This window comes from Centroberyx affinis, unplaced genomic scaffold, assembly GCF_046629955.1.
Source record: "Centroberyx affinis isolate AG114_WGS23_722 - 3 ecotype Tasmania unplaced genomic scaffold, CSIRO-AGI_Caff_v1 ptg000641l_1, whole genome shotgun sequence".
Lineage (NCBI taxonomy): Eukaryota > Metazoa > Chordata > Actinopteri > Beryciformes > Berycidae > Centroberyx > Centroberyx affinis.
In genome coordinates, this window is record NW_027279267.1 from 173,078 (window position 1) to 195,259 (window position 22,182).

Genomic DNA, 22,182 nt, shown 5'->3' on the forward strand with positions numbered 1-22,182 from the left:
TCAGGGGCCTTGTGCCCAGAGGGTGACGGTTCGGTCCGCAGAGGAGGAGAGGAAGGACAGGTCATGGGTGTGCCACCTGCACTGGATCACCTTGTCCCAGTGTTCCCCAGCCACTGTCTGAGGGAGTGGCTTCGTCAGGTCACCTGGGTTCAGTGAAATGAAGAACATTGTCATTAACGCATGGCATTTGGTTGACACTTTTATCAAATTTGTATCCAATTTTCATCCTTCAGTGAGTATATTTTTGCATGGATGGCCCCAGTGGTATCAAACCCATAACCCTGACTGTTGTATCGCACTCATGTGGTGCCTGGATTATCAGATGTATGACTTTCCCAACAGCAAGTACCAGTGAAAAGTAACTTAATTAATTTTGAAGCCTTCCTGAGATCTTTGAAAGCCAAAAATGTATGGATATATTTACATTTATATGTTAAGTGTGCAATACTTGGAATAAGTAATCATGAAGGTTGCACACTTCTCTCCATATGAAAATATTTATTTTACATTTTACCAACATGTTTCGGCATTGTGCCTTCTTCAGGGTGTCATGAAAGTGAAAATTCACCTGGACCTTAAATAGAGACAGGTGTCTATTATTAGTGACGTCACATGACCAGCCCCCAATGCTCCTTGATAACAAATATTAGGTTACTTATTTAATAATAGTCAGTAATATAAAATACACTGTAAAAGTATGCTAAATCTTCACATTATTTGACCCAAAAATATATATATAAAGTATATGCTGCAAGTGTGCAATACTTGAAATACGTTGCAATAAGCATCAGGTAACCTTCAACCTTTGTGGACTTTGGAATTAAAAACTTGCACACAAAAATGTTTTCAACTGATAAATATGCAGGTTTCGTTCCAACCAAACTACAGCAGCTGATTTCACAGATTAGGATGCCTTCAACCATAGGGTGGGGGACTAATCAGTGAAATCAGCTGGTGGAGTGTAAAGGATCTCAACCTGGAAAACCTGATTGTGTGTTGAGCAGTACGCCAGTGACTGACATTTATATTTAGATTTTATCCATGTAGATCTTATCCAGAGCAACTTGAGTAGAATGACCTTAAATTCTAAGGTCAACAACATGAAAAGCAACCAATAATAAGGAGTCTGAGCTTCAAAGCCACAGCACCGTGACAATAGATATAACCAATATTCCTGTAGCCATACAATGATCATGTATGATAGAGGAATACTAAATAGGGAAGTAAGAGCTAGGTAGGAGAGGTAGAAAGGATTTTTCCCCTCATCTCAAGCAAGGTTATTATCGTTAACGAAAACTAATGAAATAACGAAAACTAGGTGTGAAAAAACATTTTCGTTAACTGAAATAAAAATTAAAACGAGGCTTTACAAAAAAACGATAACTAACTGAAACTGTATTGTGTGTTTACAAAACTAACTAAAATAAACTAAAATTATAGAGAAAATGTCTTTAGTTTTTGTCTTTGTCAATTTATTTCATACATAAGCCTAGGATTTTGGGTGGATATGAAATCTATCTTCCAATTTTTTTTTCACTTTTTTTTTCACTTTTTGAATCTCGCCCCTGACAAATACCTCATATTACAAAAAAAGACTAAAACTAACACTGAAACTAATAAAAACTAAACCAAAACTAAGTATTTTCAAAAAACAAAAACTAAACTAAACTAGCAAACTCGCTTTAAAAACGAATTAAAACTAAACTGAAATCGAAAACAAAAAGTCAAAACAAAATAAAAATAAAAACTAATGAAGAATGCAAAACTATAATAACCTTGATCTCAAGACAGGAGTGTTATGTTCAGGGCAAGCAGAGGAGGAAGACATGATGGGGGGGGGGGGGGGTGTGACTCGAGTGAGCGAGGGAGAGGCGAGGGAGAGACTTTGTCCCTCTCTCTTCCCCTAACTGTGATGCTACCTTGTAGGTCGGTGATGATGATTTTGTTGTCGTAGGAGCCGGTCAGGAGGTAATGGGCCCCGGGCGAGAAGCGCACAGAGCGAACGTCACTGCTGTGGGGGCGGTATGTCTGGACCATGCGGCCTCCTCTGATGTCATACAGCATGCAGGTACTGTCCTCCTGACCGGTGGCCAGCAGACGCCCGCTGGGATCCACCGCCACCGAGGCCACCGCACTTCCTGTGTGAGATGGAGTCATAAGAAATATGTTTGTTGTGATTTAATAACAATTTCCCAAGAGTTAAACTCAAGAGCCGAGGACTCGTTTATTCCCACTGCAGACTGATAAATTTTCATGTGAAATCACACCTCTGTAGAAACTTTGTATTTTGCACTGTTGAGCGACTTTTTATTACACTAAATTGAATTGAATCCCTATCTGGTCTTATCGACTGATATTTGCCTGTATTGTATGTTGTTGTGATTGATTATGTGTTTCATTGTGTTTTTAAAAAGTTAATTTACAGGGTAATAACATTTGAATTTTACCGCTAAGACTAGTTTAAAGTGTGCAATGTAAAGTACAGCAGTCACAGGCAGTAAATGACACTGCTATGCAATGCTCCAAGAAGCATTAGTGCCCTCTAGTGGGTAAACTGCACTATGACACAAACTATTGGTAGTTGTACACTGGTAATTTCCAGGAAAATACAGGCTGAGCTCCAAATTTAGTTGCGCTGCATTTGCTCTCAAACTTCACTCTCCCTAGTCTGTGTGTTAACCAAGTAGAATCATCTGGACAGGAAACAAATGTTTTTATCCACAGTGGCTGATTTCAAAATTCACCAGCCACTGTCAGTATTTTACCTTGCAAATGTATAATGTATAACAGCACCTCTGAACACTGACAGTTATGTGTCACTGTGGCTGCTGGAGTAGAGAATCAAAATGTTCCTGCTTTTGTCCGGTGGTCAGTGTTTATTTCCCACTCTGTGAGAGTCATGCAGTGACTCACCTGAGCCATGCAGGGTAGTGCCCACCACCCGCACACAGCTGGGCACCCGAAGGTCCCAGAATCGGACTGTCTTGTCCTGGGAGCCAGAGGCGATCATCCACCCTCCCCATGTGTACAGAGACAGAATGTGACCTAAACACAATGGCAAAGTCTAAAATCCATGATACATCTTTACACAGTTGAAAACACATGTTGGCAAACACATATTAAACAAACCTTCTAACTCGTTATTGCTCTCATTATATTGTAGTACTATTGCTAATTTCTTTGTTGGGATTCCAATATGGCTTTTGAGCTTTGTTTAGTCAACCTTATTGAATTACAGACTTAAATGAAGTCAGTTGCAATGTTACTTCAGCTGACTTTTCTGACTGTCTGACTGCTGCTCCGTTTCCACTACATTTGCAATCTGAAAAACCCCTAAAGTTTCCTCAAGATTCTCCCTTTTTAAGGATGTTTTCACACCTGCAGTTCGTTTGCTTTGTTCCGAATCAGTGACAAATCTTTTACAATGTTGCGGTTAATCCTTGGTTCGGTTTCTTTTCAAACAGCAATATTTCTAAGCGGACCAAGATCTGTAAACAAACGCCATGCGCGATCAAACTGGTCCTGGAAAAAAAAACTAAACAAAACACAGGAACACAATGGAGCATAGGCTTACGCACCAGCAGCGTGGACAGGATATTGTCTCTGCTGTTATTCTCTGGTTTGAATAGCAGTGTTTACTGCGTGAGCAGAATATTCAATTTGAACGTGAATCAATGCTGCGTCTTGAAAACAATGTGTTGCTGCACTTAATTTGACAAAGACGTGCTGTTTCCAGACACCTCCATAGACACCTCCGTAGAAGGCGCGCTCTAATGAGCGCATACAGCGACATATTCACCCACCAATTTCTACTCAGAAGACGCATCAGGTAAGCCATCATGCATAGTGAGTTCGGTCCTTTGGCTCAAATTGCATTCTCACTACCAAGGAACCACGCCACAGTTAATTTGGAAGTGGACCGAGACCACCCTTGCAAGATGGTCTCGGTCCGCTTGTTTTGGTCCGCACCCAAGTGCGATTGCTGCATTCATATATGCCCAAACAAACCGAACTTGGGGGGGAAACGCTCCAGGGTCTGAAATAAAGGCTCCAAACAAACTAAGTGTGAAAACGCCCCCACAGTATAGGGGATGGGCTGGTGTGGGCATACCGGTGTGTCCGCTGAGGGCGTGGAGGCCCTGTCCTCTCTGACAGTCGGTGGTGTAGATATTGCAGTCTCCGGCCCCGGCACTGATCAAGATGGAGCCTCCACTCTCGGGGCCCTCCATGAAGGCCAGGTCCCTGATAGTACCATCATGCATGCTGAACTCAAGGTCTGGGCCTGAACAGTATGAACACATACATGAAAAACACACACACAAATGCACACATGTGCATGCATTATAACATCGAGCGCACGTAAATGTAGGCAAATGCATGTCATACAAACACACAATACACGTAGACACCATCAGTAGTAATCAATCATGGGCTCTCAATACACAAAGAAATCCATAGAAAGCACATTGAAAAATAATAACACACACACACACACATCATAACATCTTGAACTCACAACATACCGAAACACAAATAAAAAGTAAGACAATGTATGCATGTCTCATGCACACACATTCACACAAATAGGCACACACATCCTAACATCAGGAGTAATCATTCATGGACTCTTAATACACAAATGCACATAGAAAATAATGAAAATGCACTTCACTCAAACACACACACACATCCTATCAGCTGTAATCATTCATAGGCCTATATACACAAAAGCAAATTGAAAAGTGGGGAAATGTACATTACTCATAACTCATCACACACACAAATACCCACAAATGGTACCTGTGGCATTGCAAGTGTCTGAATTAAAAGGCAGGACTTTGACGTATTTATCATTGGAGCCGGTGGCCAGCAGTCGTCCACAGTGGCTCCAGGCTACACAGTAGATGGAGCCCTTGTGGTGTTTGTTCCTCCTGAAGCGTACCACCGCCTGCTTGACTGCACCAGAACCACTAGACAAACCAACAAATTACAAGAGAGACAAAAACTGCATAAGAAGGCTTTAATTCCAAAATGCTAAATGTCCATTTTGGATATATTCCACTCCTACCTGGTGGTGAGTGTTTCTGGGTAGGCACAGACTCTCAAGGTTTTGGAATTGGAGCCGACGGCGTAGAGCGCCCCCGAGGGGTGGAAGGCCACAGCGCGCACCGCCTGTGTGTCCTCTAGTTGGCTCACTTTAACAAACTGGGCTTTGGATTTCCCCAACTGTGCACAGAAAGATCAGTGAAAAAAACATTCATTAGAAACATGAATTGTCCAGGATTTACATTATCATAGTTTCTAAATAAAGAGTTGACTTTTCAATTAGACTCTGGTCAAATATTTTTCCAAATAATTCTTCTGCATTTGATTTTACCCGGTTGGAGAATCAGATGGGTCGGGGTTTACTACATCAAGACCAACAACCTCGAACGGCAAGCAGGTTAAAACAAGTACAAAAAAGTATTTGGAAATAATATTTGACCCAGGTCTGTATTGGATCTTTATGGAGGAATTTTGCAGTACCTCTTGTGTTGTGTTACACGTGGCAGAGTCATCCTGGACTGTAGGAAAACTAGCTCTGATCTTCTCGGCACTGGCAATCACAACACACACATACACACACACACACACACACACACACATTACACATACACACAACCAGAAAGCTCTCTGTACATATTGACAGTAGTCTTAAAATCTCTCATTCTAAATCATTATAATTCTCATTTTGCATGCAAAAAATCTGACAGCATGACACTTCTTATGAGTACTTTGACTAACAACACACCAATAACAGGGCCTATATGTATCACTGAAGGTACAGAGTAAAATGCAGTGAGTATTTTCAAACTAGTGAATCCCAAGCTCAAAAAGCTGAATTCTAAAATGTTACCGAATGTTCACTGATCAATATTTAATAAATCATGAATATTTACATCTTCTAAAATGTTACTATTTTGTGAGTATAGGGTTCAAGATAGCTAGTCAGAAATACTCGATCACAAGTTCCAAATCTCATTTTGGAATTAAATTCTTCATATTGTTGTCATGTGAAAACCTCAAATTTTGGTGATATTCATGGTTTAACTTCAACTGAAGGATTACATGTTCCTCTAACAGTTGAGAAAATTCAGCATCTCAGGCTTTTGAAACCCTATCAAAACCCATTGGATCACTCAAAAACACATGGTGGTCAATCCAAAAACGAGGCTGTTTTTCTTGGTTCCTGAGAAGTTGACATTTTGGAGATACAAGGTTTTCACCTGACAGTGACAATGTATTCCCTGGCTAGATGAACAGACACTCTCCAGGTTCTCACCTCTGGGTGACAGGAACGGGGGACTCGTTGAGGGAAGGCATGCCGTGGTTCCCGGTTTTGAGAGGGGTGCTGCTGGTCCCCCCGCCCTGCTTGTCCCTCGGGGGCCCGGCCTCTGGGGTTTGGGTGGTGTTGGCGGCCCTGGGGCTGGAAGTGCTGGGGTTATCGGTCACTCCTCCGTTCCACTGCTGGGCCAGACGTGGCATCACCTCGTCCCCCCGGTGGTCAATGCCCACATTCATCTCCTCCAACTTCTGGATGGATCTAGAAAAAAAAAACAAGATCTTGGTCTGAACGAGGCTGCGCTGTGGTTGTGTTAATGTCGGCATATTTATGTTGATGATGTAGGAATTTAAGGTAATTCTACGGTTGCACTTACTGTGTGTGGCTCTGGATAAGAACTGTCAACTAAATGTAAATGCTGTAGACTCAAAGAACCAGATCTTTCTCCTCACTTTATCACACCTTGTTTTCACGCTGTAGCAGTGCAGGAGAGAGCTCAGTAACATTGTCAAGTGGGTAAGTGGTAAATGCATAAACAAATTCCAGAGAGCATTTGTGTTTCTCACATTCCCGGGTGGTGTTCAAAACAAGGAGGTCATCATTTTGCATGTATAGATTGTTCATTAGTGTTTGACTTTGTACCCCCAGGGTAATTGGGTAACTGGTTGAATTGCAAGGACCAAGTTGTTGGGTCCAGCAGAAGTATGGGGGTAAACTAATGAGAACGCCATCTTTACATTTACAGTTTTAGGCCCCTACTGTACCTGACACTCTTATCCAGAGGAACTTACAATGTGTGTAAGGGACACATGGCTTTTGATGAACACGCAATTTAGAGTAAATAAAACTAAATATGGAGAAGAAGCGTTCAGTTTTTATGCTCCACATATCTGGAACAAACTCCCAGAAAACTGCAGGTCTGCTGCAACTCTCAGTTCTTTTAAATCAAGGCTGAAGACTTTTCTGTTTGCCGCTGCCTTTTATTAAACTATTCATCTCTCACACTGCACTGTAACCTTTATTCTTGTATTTTACACCTGTCTTGTTCTATTTTAGCCTATTTTTTTGGTTTTTATTCTCTTAGCTCTTTAATGAACTTTATTTTTCTTTTAGTCTTTTATATGAATTTTATCCTTTTCATTTTGTCTCGATGCTTTTAATGTTTTATGTAAAGCACTTTGAATTGCTGAAATGTGCTATATAAATACATTTTCCTTGCCTTGCCTTGCCTAGAGTCTCCAATCCACCTGACTTGCATGTCTTTGGGCTGCTGGAGGAACAGGAAAAACATTCCACACAAAAAGGGCCAGGAATCAAACACTGGTCCTTCTTTCTGTGAGGCAGAAGTGACCGCTGAGCCACTGTGCTGCCCCCTTTCTGGAGAATGTTGCTCAGGAGAAAAATCTATTGCTACAATTGACCATTGCGATCTAAACCGTTGAGGACCAGAGCTTCCTCACCTGCTGAGGAAGGTCTCGGTGAGGTTGTGCTGGGCTCCGTCCTGCGGCTTCACCCCTCCCTCCAGCAGCATCTGCTGGTAGAGCTGCCTCTGCTGCTGCTTCTGCTCCAGATGCTGCTGCACGCGGAGACGCTGCCGGTAATACTCCTGGACCTGATCTGTGGAGTCACGCCGCTGGAGACACACACACACACACGCACAGTGACCCAACATGGGGAAACAGACACATTGTAGGGCATTGTTTGCTTTTTATGAAAAACAAAGGAATAAGGAGCTAGCCTGGTAAGACCATCCTGATCACGTGACCTCACATTCTGTTTCGCTCCACGGATCAGTCTGGACTTCTGGACTTCTGAAATCAATGTGGGCGGGAATACTTGCCTTGATAGACAAACTCCTTCAGCCAATCAGCAGAACGGTGAAATCAGCAGAACGGCAAAAACGTCTTTTCCGCTGAGAAACTCCACTAGTGCATGCTCTTGTTCTTGTTTAATTGTTGTTATTGAGTCTATTTCTGGAATAACTGCACTTACGGCTGTGTTTACTCTACTAACGTTAACGTTACCGCTCGTTGCTTCGGGAGACGCCATTACTGTTTTGCCAGCGGCGGGCTGTATTTCACGTCATCAACTACGACGCAGTCCCTGATTGGCCCGGTTACATTGTAATTTCAGGAAATCGATGTGGGCGGCTAGAAGTCCAGACTGATCCGTGGAGCGAAACAGAATGTGAGGTCACGTGATCAGGATGGTCTTACCAGGCTAATAAGGAGCCACTGTACCTGAAAAAAGTGTTAAGGTGAGGCTGATCTTTTCCTGAAATCAAAGCTCTGGTATATGGGAGGATGAAAAAAGTCTATTTCAGTGTCTTACGCCAAAGTGAAATTAAGTGAAGAATCAGGGCATGTGTTTTTTTTATTTTATTGTTTCAGGTACAGTGGCTTCCTTTTCTTTAGAGCAGTCTAGTTTACACACATCAACCACACATAGCCTACAGCGTATATCAGACCCTTTTGTCTTTTTAAGATTTGGTTTATTTCTGGGGAACTTTTGCCTTCATTGGATAGGTGACAGTACAGCAAGACAGGAAAGATTGGGGTAGAGAGAGGGGGGTGACATGCGACAAAGATCCCAGGCTGGATTCAAACCCAGGACGTTGCTTTTACATGGTACGTGCCTTAGCCAAATAAGCCACAGAACCTTTTATATATAATTAGCATACATGCATATGCGCGCACACACATACAAGCTGAAGTACAGAGAGAACCTCAACTTTAAAACTTTAACTATACTTTAACTGGTGGGACGTTTGTGTGTGATGTGGGGCCTTATATCTGCTTTCTACCTTCTTGTATAGATTCAGCCTTTCAGTATTCTCAGTGCTCATCACTACTATAACCCCTACTACACACACACACACACACACACACACAAACACACACACACACACACACACAAGATCATAATGTACAAACTCTCTCCCATAATCCACTACTGACAACTCTCCAACTCCCAAGGCCTCATCCTCCACCATCCGCCCCATAAAAAGTTTCCAAGGACCTCATCATATCCAACGGGTCTACATTCCCCTTCATCTCTCTCACCACATATCACACTATTCATATACACACACACACACACACACACACACGCAAACACACACAAAAAAATCCAATCTAAGCCGCTCTGCTCCTCTAGATGGGACCTGGGATGCATAAAAATGAGCGATGAGCGTGGCAGTGGGCCAGCTCGGGCGTGACCACCCATCAAACCAGATTATGTGCCTCCCCTGTCCGTGACCCCCCCCCCCCCCCCCATCCCTCCATCCCTCCATCCCTCCACCTCGTCACTGGGGTTATGGTGTCGCTGGAGGGTGGGGAGGGGAGCAAGAGGCTGCTGTAGCTCATCTGCTACTCCCCCCACCATGTCAGGTGACAGGGGAGCGAGGGCTCCCTGGCCGGGGCGAGGCAGAGGATTGGGAGAGGATTTATGGGGGGAGTGGAGGTGCAGGGGTAAGGAGACCGGGCGGCGTGGGGGGTAAGGGGGCAATCTATTCTAAATCTCTTAAATCTGGAGTAATGACTTTTGGAGGGGGGTGGGGGGGGCTTTCAGACAGACAGAAAACCTCGCTTTGACATTGACTTCAGTGACCAGGCAGACAAGCCCAGCAATTTCTTTACGGTCTTCATGAGACAGAAGTGAGTCGCTATGATCCTTCATCATGGTGTGGTAAAAATAATTTTGTACAAGTCTGTTCCATATTGAGCCGTATGTAATTTAGGATGCACTACTTAGAATTTACTTTTGAACCTCAATACTCAGAAATCGTGTAAGGTGATGTCACGCTCATGTTGACCAACCCGGCCGGTCTGTGATGCTTTATACCAGAGAAAACCAAAAAGATCTAATGTCGGTCAGTTCAGCTTTCTTTTCTGCTGTTTAGGAGACAGATGGTATTTTTCCGTTACTTCCTGTGGGTGGAAAAAGCCATAGCCGACATGTGGGCAAATAGAATTAATCTACAGCATCTCAATTAGTGGGGATGGAACGTTCTTCTCTGTTGCAGCTCCACTTTGTGACTTAGGCTGATAAGATGTATGTGTATTTCTACATAAAAATCTTGCATAGTGCAGCTCTGATAAAAAGAAGTTAAAGTTGTATTGTGAAAATTTTACGTGAACTACAAGTTCTCTAAAACTTCTCTAAAACTTCTCTAAAACTTCATATGCATTTGAGCTTCAATGATGTCACACGACAGGAGAATGTACTTCTGTGTCCCTCATCTATTAGTTTACACTGACTGCTTAGGTCACATTCAAATAAACTGATCAGGTCTGTGTGTCATCACCATAAATTCACAATGTAGTTATTACCTCGTTCCTGTCTGCGCTACAGGGTGGGCCGCCGTCCCTCCCAGGGGCCAGAGGGGTGCGTGTGCCGTTGGGACTGTCCAGCCCCTGTGGGTGCTTCCTACAGACAGAAAGACAAAAAGACCCACCTGACATTTATATTTGTACATTTACATTTTAGGAATTTAACTGACCTTTATCCAGAGTAATTTGTAATGATTTCAACAGTGAAATAAGCTTCAATACGTACAACATTACCATTTGACTTTGAATTGGGGAATAAAAAAAACAGACATGGTAATTCATGTATATTTTACCACGGAGGACAGCTCAAGAAAATCTCACTTAAAACTTACAATTCTTATTTCCACTACAGTCATAGATGGAAGACAAATTAATAACTTCACATACAACAAGGCCTTTGTTCATATCCTATGAACAAAGGTTCATAGGATATACATGGCACTTTGATAAACTGTCTTAATAATAGCCACTTTGCAGTATGTTACAAAATACTATTAATTCTTCTAAAAGTGACCTCACTCTGGTAGCAGTGGGACAGTTTGTACACATTTATTGCATCCAGCAGGTGGAGCCAGAGATAACCTGGCAGAGTCCAATGGTCTCGCCAACCACTCAACATATTTTTCCTTCATTTGATGCCAGAGCTTCAGAATGCCACCTCCTCCTATTACTTAGTGGCATAGCATTTCACTTAAATTTTAAAAGTAGATTTAATTTGCTTTGACCCTATAAAGCACAGTCAGCTAACCTGTGAGAAGGTGATGCCAAGGTAGGCCTCTAGAGATCTGATGAAGCAATTTAAACGCATCTCAACTTACATTCTTCAAGTCTACCAGAGTTTTTCCACTACACATACTGTATACTGTAGTGCAGTGATTCTCAACCTTTTCCATATCAAGGACCCTAATTTAGTCCACATTAGGGCCACGGACCCCCATTTGATGAGAATTTGTCTCTCAGACCCAAATCTGAGAATAATTTTTATTGTCAGATATGATTTTGTCTAGAATCCCATGACTGTCTGTATTGTAGGTAGAGTGATAACACTTGATTACTTGAGTAAATGTACTTAGTTACTTTCCACCACTGACAACTGGTTTTAATATCTAAGGTTGCAGATGCATGCACTAGGGATGGGACGATATGCTTATCTCATGATACGATTCGATACGCGATATGCGGCTCACGATTCAATACAACTACGATATGATGTAATAAATAAAACTTCAATGACAACAAAGTATGACTGTGCAGAACTATGGTTATTTTTGAGCCACAAATCTTTCTAGCAATGGCATTGGCTTGCTAGAATGTAAACAACAATTTCAAATGTCATTACAAAGTTTAAATAATATAATTTGGATGGAGGGCTTGCTCCAGCTTTGAGCCTTACCTCTCAGGTGAATCGTCCTGCTGATGCACATTATTCTCCACTAGACTCCGACTCAGCGCAGACTTCATGTTCCCCTCCATGCTTCTCTTATCCTGGGCGGCCAAGCCGTGGGACAGCCCGTCCAGAGCCGGGTTGAGGGATCTGGACATGTAGGTGTCGGCCGACTGGGGCCTCTGGCGGAGGGGCGAGGTGGGGCAGGGGGAGAGGCGGTTGATTAAGGGGGTGAGGAGGTCAGCGTGGCCCGCCTTGCTGGGCTTCACCAGCCGGTCCACGTGGATGCTGAGCGTCTTCTGCTGGAAGGCGCAGGAGAAGGCGCCGGGCGAGAGGTTCTGGAGCCAGGACAGCAGCGACAAATCCAGTTCATCACAGCCGTTCCCGCAGAGAACGTCCACGCCGAGCAACACCTCACCCTCTGTGATCTCCTCACCGGTGGCTTTACTCTACAGGACAGGGAGCCACAATTAAAATCTTTGAGTGTTTGCCTTGATAATCACGCCTACAGTTGGTTTTCTTTGGTCTGAACCAGTGGAAATGTTTACTTTGTTGCATTTTTGTATTTGGTTCGTTTAGGTTCACACTGATCAATTACAAGTGAACCAAGGCTTGTAAACAAAAGTCACATGTAGTAAAAGTCACACAAGTAACCAAGTTTTAGTAACCTGTCATCCCACCAGGTTAGAGACTTTGGCAGCAGAGGGAGTCAAAACAAATCTGATTCCAGTTCCTGTAACTTTAGCTCAGCATGATGGACTTGTTTGTGCCATACCCGGCGCTATGGGCGGGCCTTAGGGGGCCGGGCCCGCCTACAGAGCTTCTGTGCCCCCCCAGAGAGTTTGCATAATACATTACATAGCTCTCTCTAAAGTTTATGATGGCGCATCCCTTATGTCAAGGGAAAATGGAGGAGTGCAGAAACTACTCGAGTATAAACTTGGCCACGATATACCATACTTGCACTGCTTCAATCACCAACTTCATTTAGTTATTATTCATGCCATGTCAGTTGAGTTGAGGAAGTTTTCCATATCTGCAATTTACTCTACAAATTTTTTAGAAAACCCACAATATCAATTCACTACAAAGGCCAAACTTTAAAACGCCTGTTGGATCAGCGTTGGACAGGTCATTTGGCGACAGTAAAGATCATCATTGACAATTATGATGATATTTCAACTGTACGTGCGCATCGAAGCCGTGCGTCTCCTTCGCGAAATTACGCAGCTGAGCTTCAAGTTCATAGCTCACCTGATCCAGAGGATTTTATCTCTGTTACAGCCCCCAAATCGCATGCTACAAGCCGAGAATATGGGCTTGTATACTGCTGTAACACTCGTTAACAGTGCATCGAAATGCATTGGGCAACTTCGCAATGAGACAGAATTCTCTGCATTATGGAACACATCTGTACCAGCGGCCAGTAACGATGCCACAACGACAACTGGGCCAAGTAAGAGAAAGCGTGTTGTAAACCAGAATCTACGGGACTATGTAGTGGAGAAATGTGTTGGAAAATCTGAGCTGGAGAGGTTGTTTTATCGTGTTGTGGATGCAGTGCATGGAGAGCTGTGTGCGCGTTTTGGTGAGCGCCTCAGCCATCTCATTGGCGCACTGGCTGCCTTGGACCCGGGTTAGGCCCACAGAGAGACATGGATATAGTTAAAGTAAAACCTCTACTGGAGATACTGGGGTATATCGTGGGCCGCCAGTTCCTTGTCAATAAAGTGAGTGAAAGTGAACTTCCTATATGATTGGGCAATATTGTTAATCGTAGGCTATTGAAATCACAGTGGAATTGTTGTGGCAAAAGTAGGTTGTCTTATAGAAAATGTGATTTAAAAAAGCAGTGAAAATATTTTTTGATGTCATAATTGGGCCCCCCCCACGAAAATGAAATGCCTGTCCACTGATTTGCTTCTGCCGCCGGGTCTGGTTTGTGCTCTTTGCCGTAATTGCCTTCTCTGGTGTTCATACCAGTTAAAAACTCATGAAGAAATATGAATGAGCATCAGTCCAGACTGCAGTTTGCCCTCACTTCATTTTGTTATGCTAGGCTTTTTGAGGAACTGCTGACTATCAGATGTCAACATCCGTCTCCTTATACCCATAAACCCCTGGTGTTTTGGGGTTGTTTCCTGTAGTTGGTTCAGATTACATTTTCACTCCTAACAAACCGCACTGCAATTCACTGGGAAGAGGGCCAAGACTCGCATTTTCAAGCGGTCTAGGTAATGGAAATGTATATTTGTAATTTATGTTTGTATTTCTGTGGTCTCTGTATGTATAGAATTTTGTCTTATATTGTCTTATGTGAACATGAATTCGCTGCACCTGTCTGTGGAAAGAATTTCCTCACAAGGACAATAAACTACATATCATATCCTATCCTAATCTAGGTGCAGTTATTTGGTGCCACCTGAGTTCGAATGGCATCATTGTCAACTGGCCAAACGAACTGAACTCAAGGAGTAAATATTCCAGAGTTTGAATAAACTGCTCCAAACTTGCTTTGTTGTCAGTGCACCTTAAGTTTTGAATGTGTTTTAAAACTCCATAAACCTGAAACCTGAAGTCCAATAAACCTGAAAGGTAGGCTAAATCCTCACTGACAAAAACTGACAAAAAGGGTTCATTGAAAGTTCTTATAACATCCAAAGATTATTAGATCCAATTAGATTTACATTAGATGAAACTAATATCCCCATGGGGAAAATGGGTCATTGTACCAGCAAAGAATAGGGTACCTCAGCATAAAAATACTTCTAAAGGGTTTTCAAAATATCTCTAGAGCTTTGTGGATCTGCTGTCAGGCTCATGGGCCTTTTATGAATGGGTTCTTCAAAGAACAATCTGGTGTTTTCCTATGCTTGCAATCTCAACAGCTCCTGGGGTTTCCTCATTGCCCTTTTGCATTTTAGAGCAGTGATTCTCAACCTTTTCCATATCAAGGACCCTAATTTAGTCCACATTAGGGCCATGGACCCCCATTTGATGAGAATTTGTCTCTCAGACCCAAATCTGAGAATATTTTTATTGTCAGATATGATTTTGTCTAGAATCCTATGACTATCTGTATTGTAGGTAGAGAGATAACAGAGAAACTATGATCAGAACAGTCATTCTTCTACATTCTCTAATTGTGTTAACTTCTTGTAAATGAAATAATGGTGAAGTTTAACAATTCATCAATTTGACCCCCTGGAACCCCCTCAAGGACCCCTGGTGGTCCCCGGACCCCACGTTGTTTTAGAGGTCTAGCTACCTGACAGAACTCGACGCAGCACTCGTACAGGATCCCTTTGATGAGCAGCTGGAAGAGGCGGTTCCCGCTCGCCCTGAAGCCCGCCTCGCTCAGCTTCCTGTCGGCGGGGATGAACTCGGCCACCATGGCGCAGGCCTCCTCGAAGCAGTGGACGCGCGCCGTGCTGGGGTTCCAGTCTTTGAATTCGGCGTGGTGGGTGAGGCGCGGCAGGGTGAGGAGGAGACACAGCTTGCTGTAGTCCTCCTTGGCCGGGCAAAACCCTTCCAGACTGTGGAGGCACTTGACCGCCTCCTGCATGGTAAGCTCCAGCTGTGGGTGGTAGAAAATTCACAGAGGACTAGTGACTGTGTGGCTGAGATTATGCCTTTTCTGAATGTGCTGAGACAAATAAGCGTATTCTTTATTCTTTAGGTACTGGTGATGAAAATGCCACAGTGAATAGGGTTGGACGGATACCATTTTGCTGATATATCAGACTGATATTGGCCTTTCAATAACAGTCTTCATATCAGCTGGTCAGTATTCAACCAGCTTCAGGGGTGTCAGTCTGTAAAACCTGCATTGAAACCTGCCTCACCAAGCCTTATGGAGTTAGAAACCCAGCTAAGAATTTCATTATTGTGGCTTTCAGTGGAGAGTTTTAGTGTCACATGATGGTCTAAATGCTGTTTCAGAGGCTTTTCCACCCTGCAAAGAGTAAAATTCAGGGGGGAACACTAAATCCTTGCAATTCTTTTGGCATGAAGATCAAAAATCCATATTGGTCAATAACTCAGTGATTTGGCTCTTTCTGAATGTGCTGAGACAAAAGATAACTTGTTATTCCAGAAACCCTCATAAAATACTAACCCAGTGCAACCATGTCCTAATGCTTAGAGAGAGACTGTCCCTTAACTGGGAGGTCACAGACAATTTGTCTGTCCCTGTTATAGCGTCCTTGAGCAACACACTGCCCCAGGCCCAGTGTGTACATGTATGTGTGTCTCAGTGGGACGACCCATTTCTCCCTCTGGGACCGTTCCAGCTCATGAGGAGCATGATATTTTCCAACGCCCTGCTTCACATTCACACACTTAAACAGATTCATACTGGGCAACTCCCTGCTCAGTCCAACCACAGGTTAGGTGCCTTGCTCATGGACACCTCGATGGTACTTGGTGGGCAGAGTGTAACTCATTCATTTCCCTTCAACATTTTACCAGCTGGCAACCTTCAGTCACAAGCCCCCTTCTCTAAGCTCTAGGCTACCATCGCTGATCTTATATAAAGAAACGATTTTCTAATTACAAATATGCATATGTATTTTTCTAATTACATATATACATACATTCTGAGGGTCTTCAGCTGCAGACATGGCATTATTCACACACAGAGCCTCCAGAAACTTCTGTTTCAGAATGATGTAGCGGAACCTGGACGCACAAATCACGATATTAAGGAATGCATTTGATAAAGAACAGTAGCTGGTTAACCCTGGAGAGTGACATGTCTTGGGTTAAATTTTTTAACATGTATTTAACTAGGTAGGCCCATTGAGATTAAAAATGTCTTCACTTCTGTTGAAACTGTGTTATTTCTTACTGGTTGGTGAGAGACAGACTGTCAGTGTGACATGATGGTGTCACTACAGTACTGAGACTTGACCTAATTTAGTTCCCAAGGCACACCACCTCCCGCTTCACTGGCTAATCCAACCCAGTCGCTGGTGGAGGGGAACATCATCACTATCATGTTTAATATAATGTAGTTTTACAATAAAAATAACTTTATAAATTAAACTTATTGTATATTCTTGCAAACATGTTAAAATCGTTCATGCATCTCAAAAGAATTGAGGATAATACAAAAACTCTACAAAAAGTATTTTTCCATTGTGGCCCTTGAAACACAGACAGAAACAGGCAATGCTCATGATATTAAGACAACTGAGAAGTAGACATCTCAAAACTCTAACTCAATGAACTGTATTTCAATTAATGTTTTCCTCATCATACCTGAACAACAAATCAATAAATCAAAATTGATCAGGTATTTTACACTCTATCCAACAGCTGCTTCTTAACCTTTACCTTAAAGGTCAGTAAGTGGCTGATGTGCAGAAGTAAATAAACATTCTGATATCATTGAAAGAATCCCTCCTGTATTTCTCTCACCTTTTCTTGTCAAACTTGTCCATCCCTTCTAAAGGTTGAATGAACTGCATCACCTCCTCCCACTGGCCATCTAGAATGAGTTGCCTGTTGAGAAAAGCAAATGAACAATTTGAGAGTCTTTTCCAAAACCTTATCACAGATTATGAGGCTATAGGGCTGGACGATAATTCAATATTATCGTTTATCGTCTTTCAGTGGGATATATATTGTGATGATATGGTGATTTTGGGATATCGAGACGCACAATTCTGCTGTCTAAACTGATGAGAACAAGCAAATTTTATTTAGAAACTCAGACAAAATGAAGTATGGTAGGAATATTATGTGAAAATTTCAGTTTAGTTTGACATCACACCAAATATCACCATTCGGTTCAATATGATGAACATTAATTTGATTATTTAACGTGATTTTTCTTATGTGAGCCATATCGTCATATATATCGATATCGAAAAAAAAAAGTTATGATTATAGTGATATTGATTTCAACTATATCGCCCAGCCCTATGAGGCTATATCTACAGTATATATGAGGTCTGTCAAGCAATGCATGGAGTCATCATCGCTGCTTATGAGGAACACGCCACCATGTTGTGACAACAAAAGGAATGATTTTAAAATTATGGCCTTTTCTTCACTGACCAAACAAGGAAAACTGCTAATTTCTGGGCATTGGTATGATGTTTAAATAATACCGTTAATACGGGAAAAACAACCAGGGAGGAAACTTTACAATCTGTCCTTTGGTTGTCACTCCAACATGGTGGTATGTCCCTTGTAATCAATATCTGCCGCTACTAAAGGCACCAACTTGACACCATTCAGTCCTACTGAGACTTTGCATGTGGCAGTAATTTTTCTGCCTCTGGAGTATCATTTACAGTCTAAATCAATAACGATAACAGATTCATTTAATCAACCCACTGAATTATGCCAGATTGAGTGATGCATGTGTGTAGAAAATGACAATGTTATTGAGTTTGTCTGATTAATATCACTTGCACTCTCAAGTGCAAGAGCTGCAGTCATGCCTGCCTTGTTGACAATATGCAGTTCTGTCGATATCCTTGTTTGACATTACTACATCTGAATTTTCAGTTTTTCCACATTCTCTGCAAACAGGAGCAGGAGCTGGCTTGCTGATGTCATTTTTCATACCTATTATTTTTCTTTACTTCTGTATGGAGGCAGAGAAAGAGTGACAACTGCTACAGATGCAAGCAGTATGCATCAGACTTTTACAATAGAGGTTGGACAGTGGGACTAACCTTTCTGACTCGCTGTGAAGGTTTTAGTTGACTAAGCCTGTTTAGTTGATTAGTTTCTGTCGGGTTTCATGATTTTTCCAAACACAATAACATCTGGCATCAGAACAACACTCACAGATATGCTCATCCTCTTTGCTAAACATGAAATCTAAATCTGCATGAGGGCGGCACAGTGGCTCGGAGGTTAGCGCTGTCACCTCTCACAGCAGGAAGGTCCTGGGTTTGAATCGCAGCCCAGGTCTTTTCTGTGGATTTTGCGTGTTCTCCCTGTGAGAGTAGAGCCTTGAGTTCACCTGCATGAATTTGGAGACTCGTGGAGAACATGCAAACTCCACACAGAAAGTCCTGCATGTCATGAACTGGAGGCTATAAACTGCCCCTAAGTGTTAAGTGTGTTTGTCTTTCCATGTGTTCACCCTGTGATGGACAAGCAACCAGTCCAGGGTGTTTTCCTGCCTTCCACCCAATGCATGCTGGGATAATTTCAGAACCCATCGTCTATCGGTCTGACGATGATTAGACTCTGGGGGTGACGGCCAATATTTTGGGGTTTCTGGTGTAGCCAGCGGACATCCGGGCCAAGACTTCCTCTTCCGTGCGCCGGTCATTGTTTACAGTCCGATTAGCAACTTGAGACGCGAGAATGGAGTTGGAGTTGAGTACAATACACAAACATCGATACTTTTTGTAGGAGTTTTAGGTCCAGACGACATTTTGCCTAATCTCTATAAACAGATATCTGCATATGAGAGGTCATCTCTCAACTCCAACTGCATTCTCGCGTCTCAAGTTGCTAATCGGACTGTAAACAATGACCGGTGCACGGAAGAGGAAGTCTTGGCCCGGATGTCCGCTGGCTACACCGGAAACCCCAAAATATTGGCCGTCGCCCCCAGAGTCTAATCGCCGTCAGACCGATAGACGATGGGTTCCGAGATTGTGCTGGGATAGGCTCCAGCCCCCCCGTGACCCTGAATAGGAATAAGCGGGCATGCAAAATGAATGAATAAATCTGCATGACTGCACTTTTGCGAGGGGACAATAATGTGGGAGGATTTTGCAGATTTGTGCATTAAATCGACCATTTGTCAATAAATTCAATTAAATTCCTGTTACTATTAGCCAACTTGGAATTTCTTGAGTTGAGGACAGCCCTCTTTACTACTACTGAAGGAAAAAATTGTCATGGGCATTTATATTTTGACCAGAGTTCCTTCTTTGCCAGTTAGTTAACTTGCTCTACTTTATTAGCTCCACCCATTGAGGTTTCATTTATTTAACCAGTGAGATTATTTCTGCCCTTCTGCCCGCCATCTGAACCCGCTGTGCTGCCGTACCTGAGGAAGAGCATGTCGTCGGAGTACAGGCCGTTGATGACGCCGCTCTCCTTCTCCAAGGCCAGCATGCTGATGTGCAGCTTCCTGGAGTTGAGGAAGTCCAGCATCAGCTTTATCACCTCCACCTCCTTGATGTTGATCGTCTCCTCCGCCGTCATGATTGCAGATCGCCGGTGGCAGCTTGGCTGACTGGAACACAGAGAGAGGGAAGAGGAGATGTGCAGGTTTCTGACAAGTTTGCATCCAAAGAGGCAAATGCTTGTGACGCTTATGCTTGTTGTTCATAAACTGAATATGAAAAGTCTTGTTACCTCCGCCAAGGAGGTTATGTTTTCGGTGCCGTTTGTTTGTTTGTCTGTTTGTTTATTTGTCTGTTAGCAGGATTACGGAAAAACTACTGACCCGATTTTCATGAAACTTCGTGGAAAGGTGTAGCATGGGCCAAGGAAGAACCCATTCAATTTTGGAGCAGATCCGGATCCGACTCACGAACAAGCAATGATAGCACGAACCTTGGCGGTCTGCGCTCTCCGAGTGCCCTTCTAGTTTCATAAGATAGCCACCATTTGAAGAAAATGATACCTACTTTCTCAAAAGGATTGATGGCACAAAAGTAAAATTAGAAAGCACAGGAGAGCGCAAACCTCTGCCAACGCTGAAGAATTCTCCACCTTGCTGTTACACCCAAAGGCATCGTTCCTATCACTTAAGTATGATTTCTTCAGCCTGCAGCTATACCCTTTGGATGTGGAATCAAGTCTATCTCCATCAGTTTCACAGTGCAGCTAAAAAATGATCATCATTTAATGGCAGAAATCTGAGATCCAGATTGCCACCAAAATCTAATCAATTGTTCCTTGGCCCAAGGCCCATCTGTCCATCAAATATCATTGAAACCTGTTCATAATTTTTGGAAATATCCTATGACAGATGGACAAACTATCTAACAGGCAAAAACATAACCTCCTTGGCAGAGGTAAAAAAACAAACCCAAAAAAAACTTTGTATTTTTTATGGAAAGTAATATAATTTGCTGATCAAAAAACACTTTTACAAACTGGGTAATCTGGGTAAATATGTGGTGTGTTTTTTTTTTTGTTTGTTTGTTTTTTACATTTTGGACATGACTTCATATTTGTTAAGACAGTCATGTGTCTGTGGTTAAGCAGCTGAGGCAAGTTGCAAATTTCAAGCCCAACCTAAAAAAAAACCCAGAGTGGATATATATATATTTTTAAACAAATCCATCTCACAGCACTTGATGCTTCTGTTTAGAGTTGTCCCTGTTCATGTATGTTTTTGTTTTAGGATCCAAAGACAAATTCCCATGCTGCTTGCAAGCCTGGCTGTGAAACTTAAGCTTTGGGTGTTGAATATTTATCCTCTGTGACTGAGTGCTTTTCAGAGAGCCGGTAACTCAAATGATTCTTGGTTAATAAAAAAAACTAAAACAGAAGGTGTGCCTTTACCTCTGTCATTGTGTGTGAATAACTTGTTATGTGTTGACACAAATACAGGAGGAGATGGGAGGGGAGGATGTCTAGAGGTGCTGAAGGGCGAGCAAAGTGACAGTGAGACAACAGCTTTCAGTCCAACATCCACATTACTGATGTAAACACTGACAGTCCTTGCAGACTTCCATCCAAACTGATGCCCAGTGGCTCATGAACTGCACCCAAAGGAGCAATCACTCTATTCCTACAGGGACTGCTAGTGTGTCTGTGTGTCTCCATAGTGACATTATAACATACTTTGTATTTGTCTGTCCTATGTTATCAATATAATCTTCCTCTGGAAGTCATATAGGGACTTCTGGTGTGTCTGCAGAGCTCACTAGTGAGTTTACAGTTGGCTATAGTATTTTATGGTATTTCTGTGTCCTACAGTATCACTATAATATTCGCATACGGACTTAAAGTGGTATTCAGTGGCCTAGTGAGTTTATAGTGTTCTCATTGTACTTTATTTTAAAATCCTATGGCAACACTATAATTCCTAGTGGATATTTCGTTTTGTTGTGATATTTGTATAGCATCCCTCTAAAAATGACTAGTTTTTCGTAAGGGTTGGCTTATACAGGGTTAATCGTTGCAACATCATATAGACTGCTGTAGCTATG

The 22,182-nt window shown here is 42.5% G+C and overlaps 1 protein-coding gene across 1 annotated transcript; it reads right to left on the reverse strand.

The window, feature by feature from the left end:
- Positions 1 to 20,221, reverse strand: LOC139643676 (WD repeat-containing protein 47-like). The gene is made up of 15 exons (XM_071518897.1): positions 20,064 to 20,221; positions 17,459 to 17,542; positions 16,633 to 16,717; positions 15,306 to 15,614; positions 12,047 to 12,486; positions 10,654 to 10,750; positions 7,783 to 7,955; positions 6,323 to 6,583; positions 5,527 to 5,596; positions 5,069 to 5,226; positions 4,801 to 4,970; positions 4,112 to 4,282; positions 2,914 to 3,045; positions 1,920 to 2,138; positions 1 to 143 (listed from the first exon to the last, which is right to left on the reverse strand). Exons 1-15 carry the CDS (start codon positions 20,219 to 20,221, stop codon positions 1 to 3), a joined length of 2,670 nt encoding a protein of 889 aa, XP_071374998.1.
- Between the last annotated feature and the right edge of the window lie 1,961 nt (positions 20,222 to 22,182).

Excerpts from the sequence above, each read along its gene's own strand:
- LOC139643676 (XM_071518897.1), bottom strand. The coding sequence starts at position 20,221 with ATGACGGCGGAGGAGACGATCAACATCAAGGAGGTGGAGGTGATAAAG. Across the intron at positions 5,597-6,322 it reads CCCGTTCCTGTCACCCAGAG|TGCCGAGAAGATCAGAGCTA; the intron begins GTGAGAACCTGG and ends TGTGATTGCCAG. Across the intron at positions 4,283-4,800 it reads AGACACTTGCAATGCCACAG|GCCCAGACCTTGAGTTCAGC; the intron begins GTACCATTTGTG and ends CATACTGTTCAG.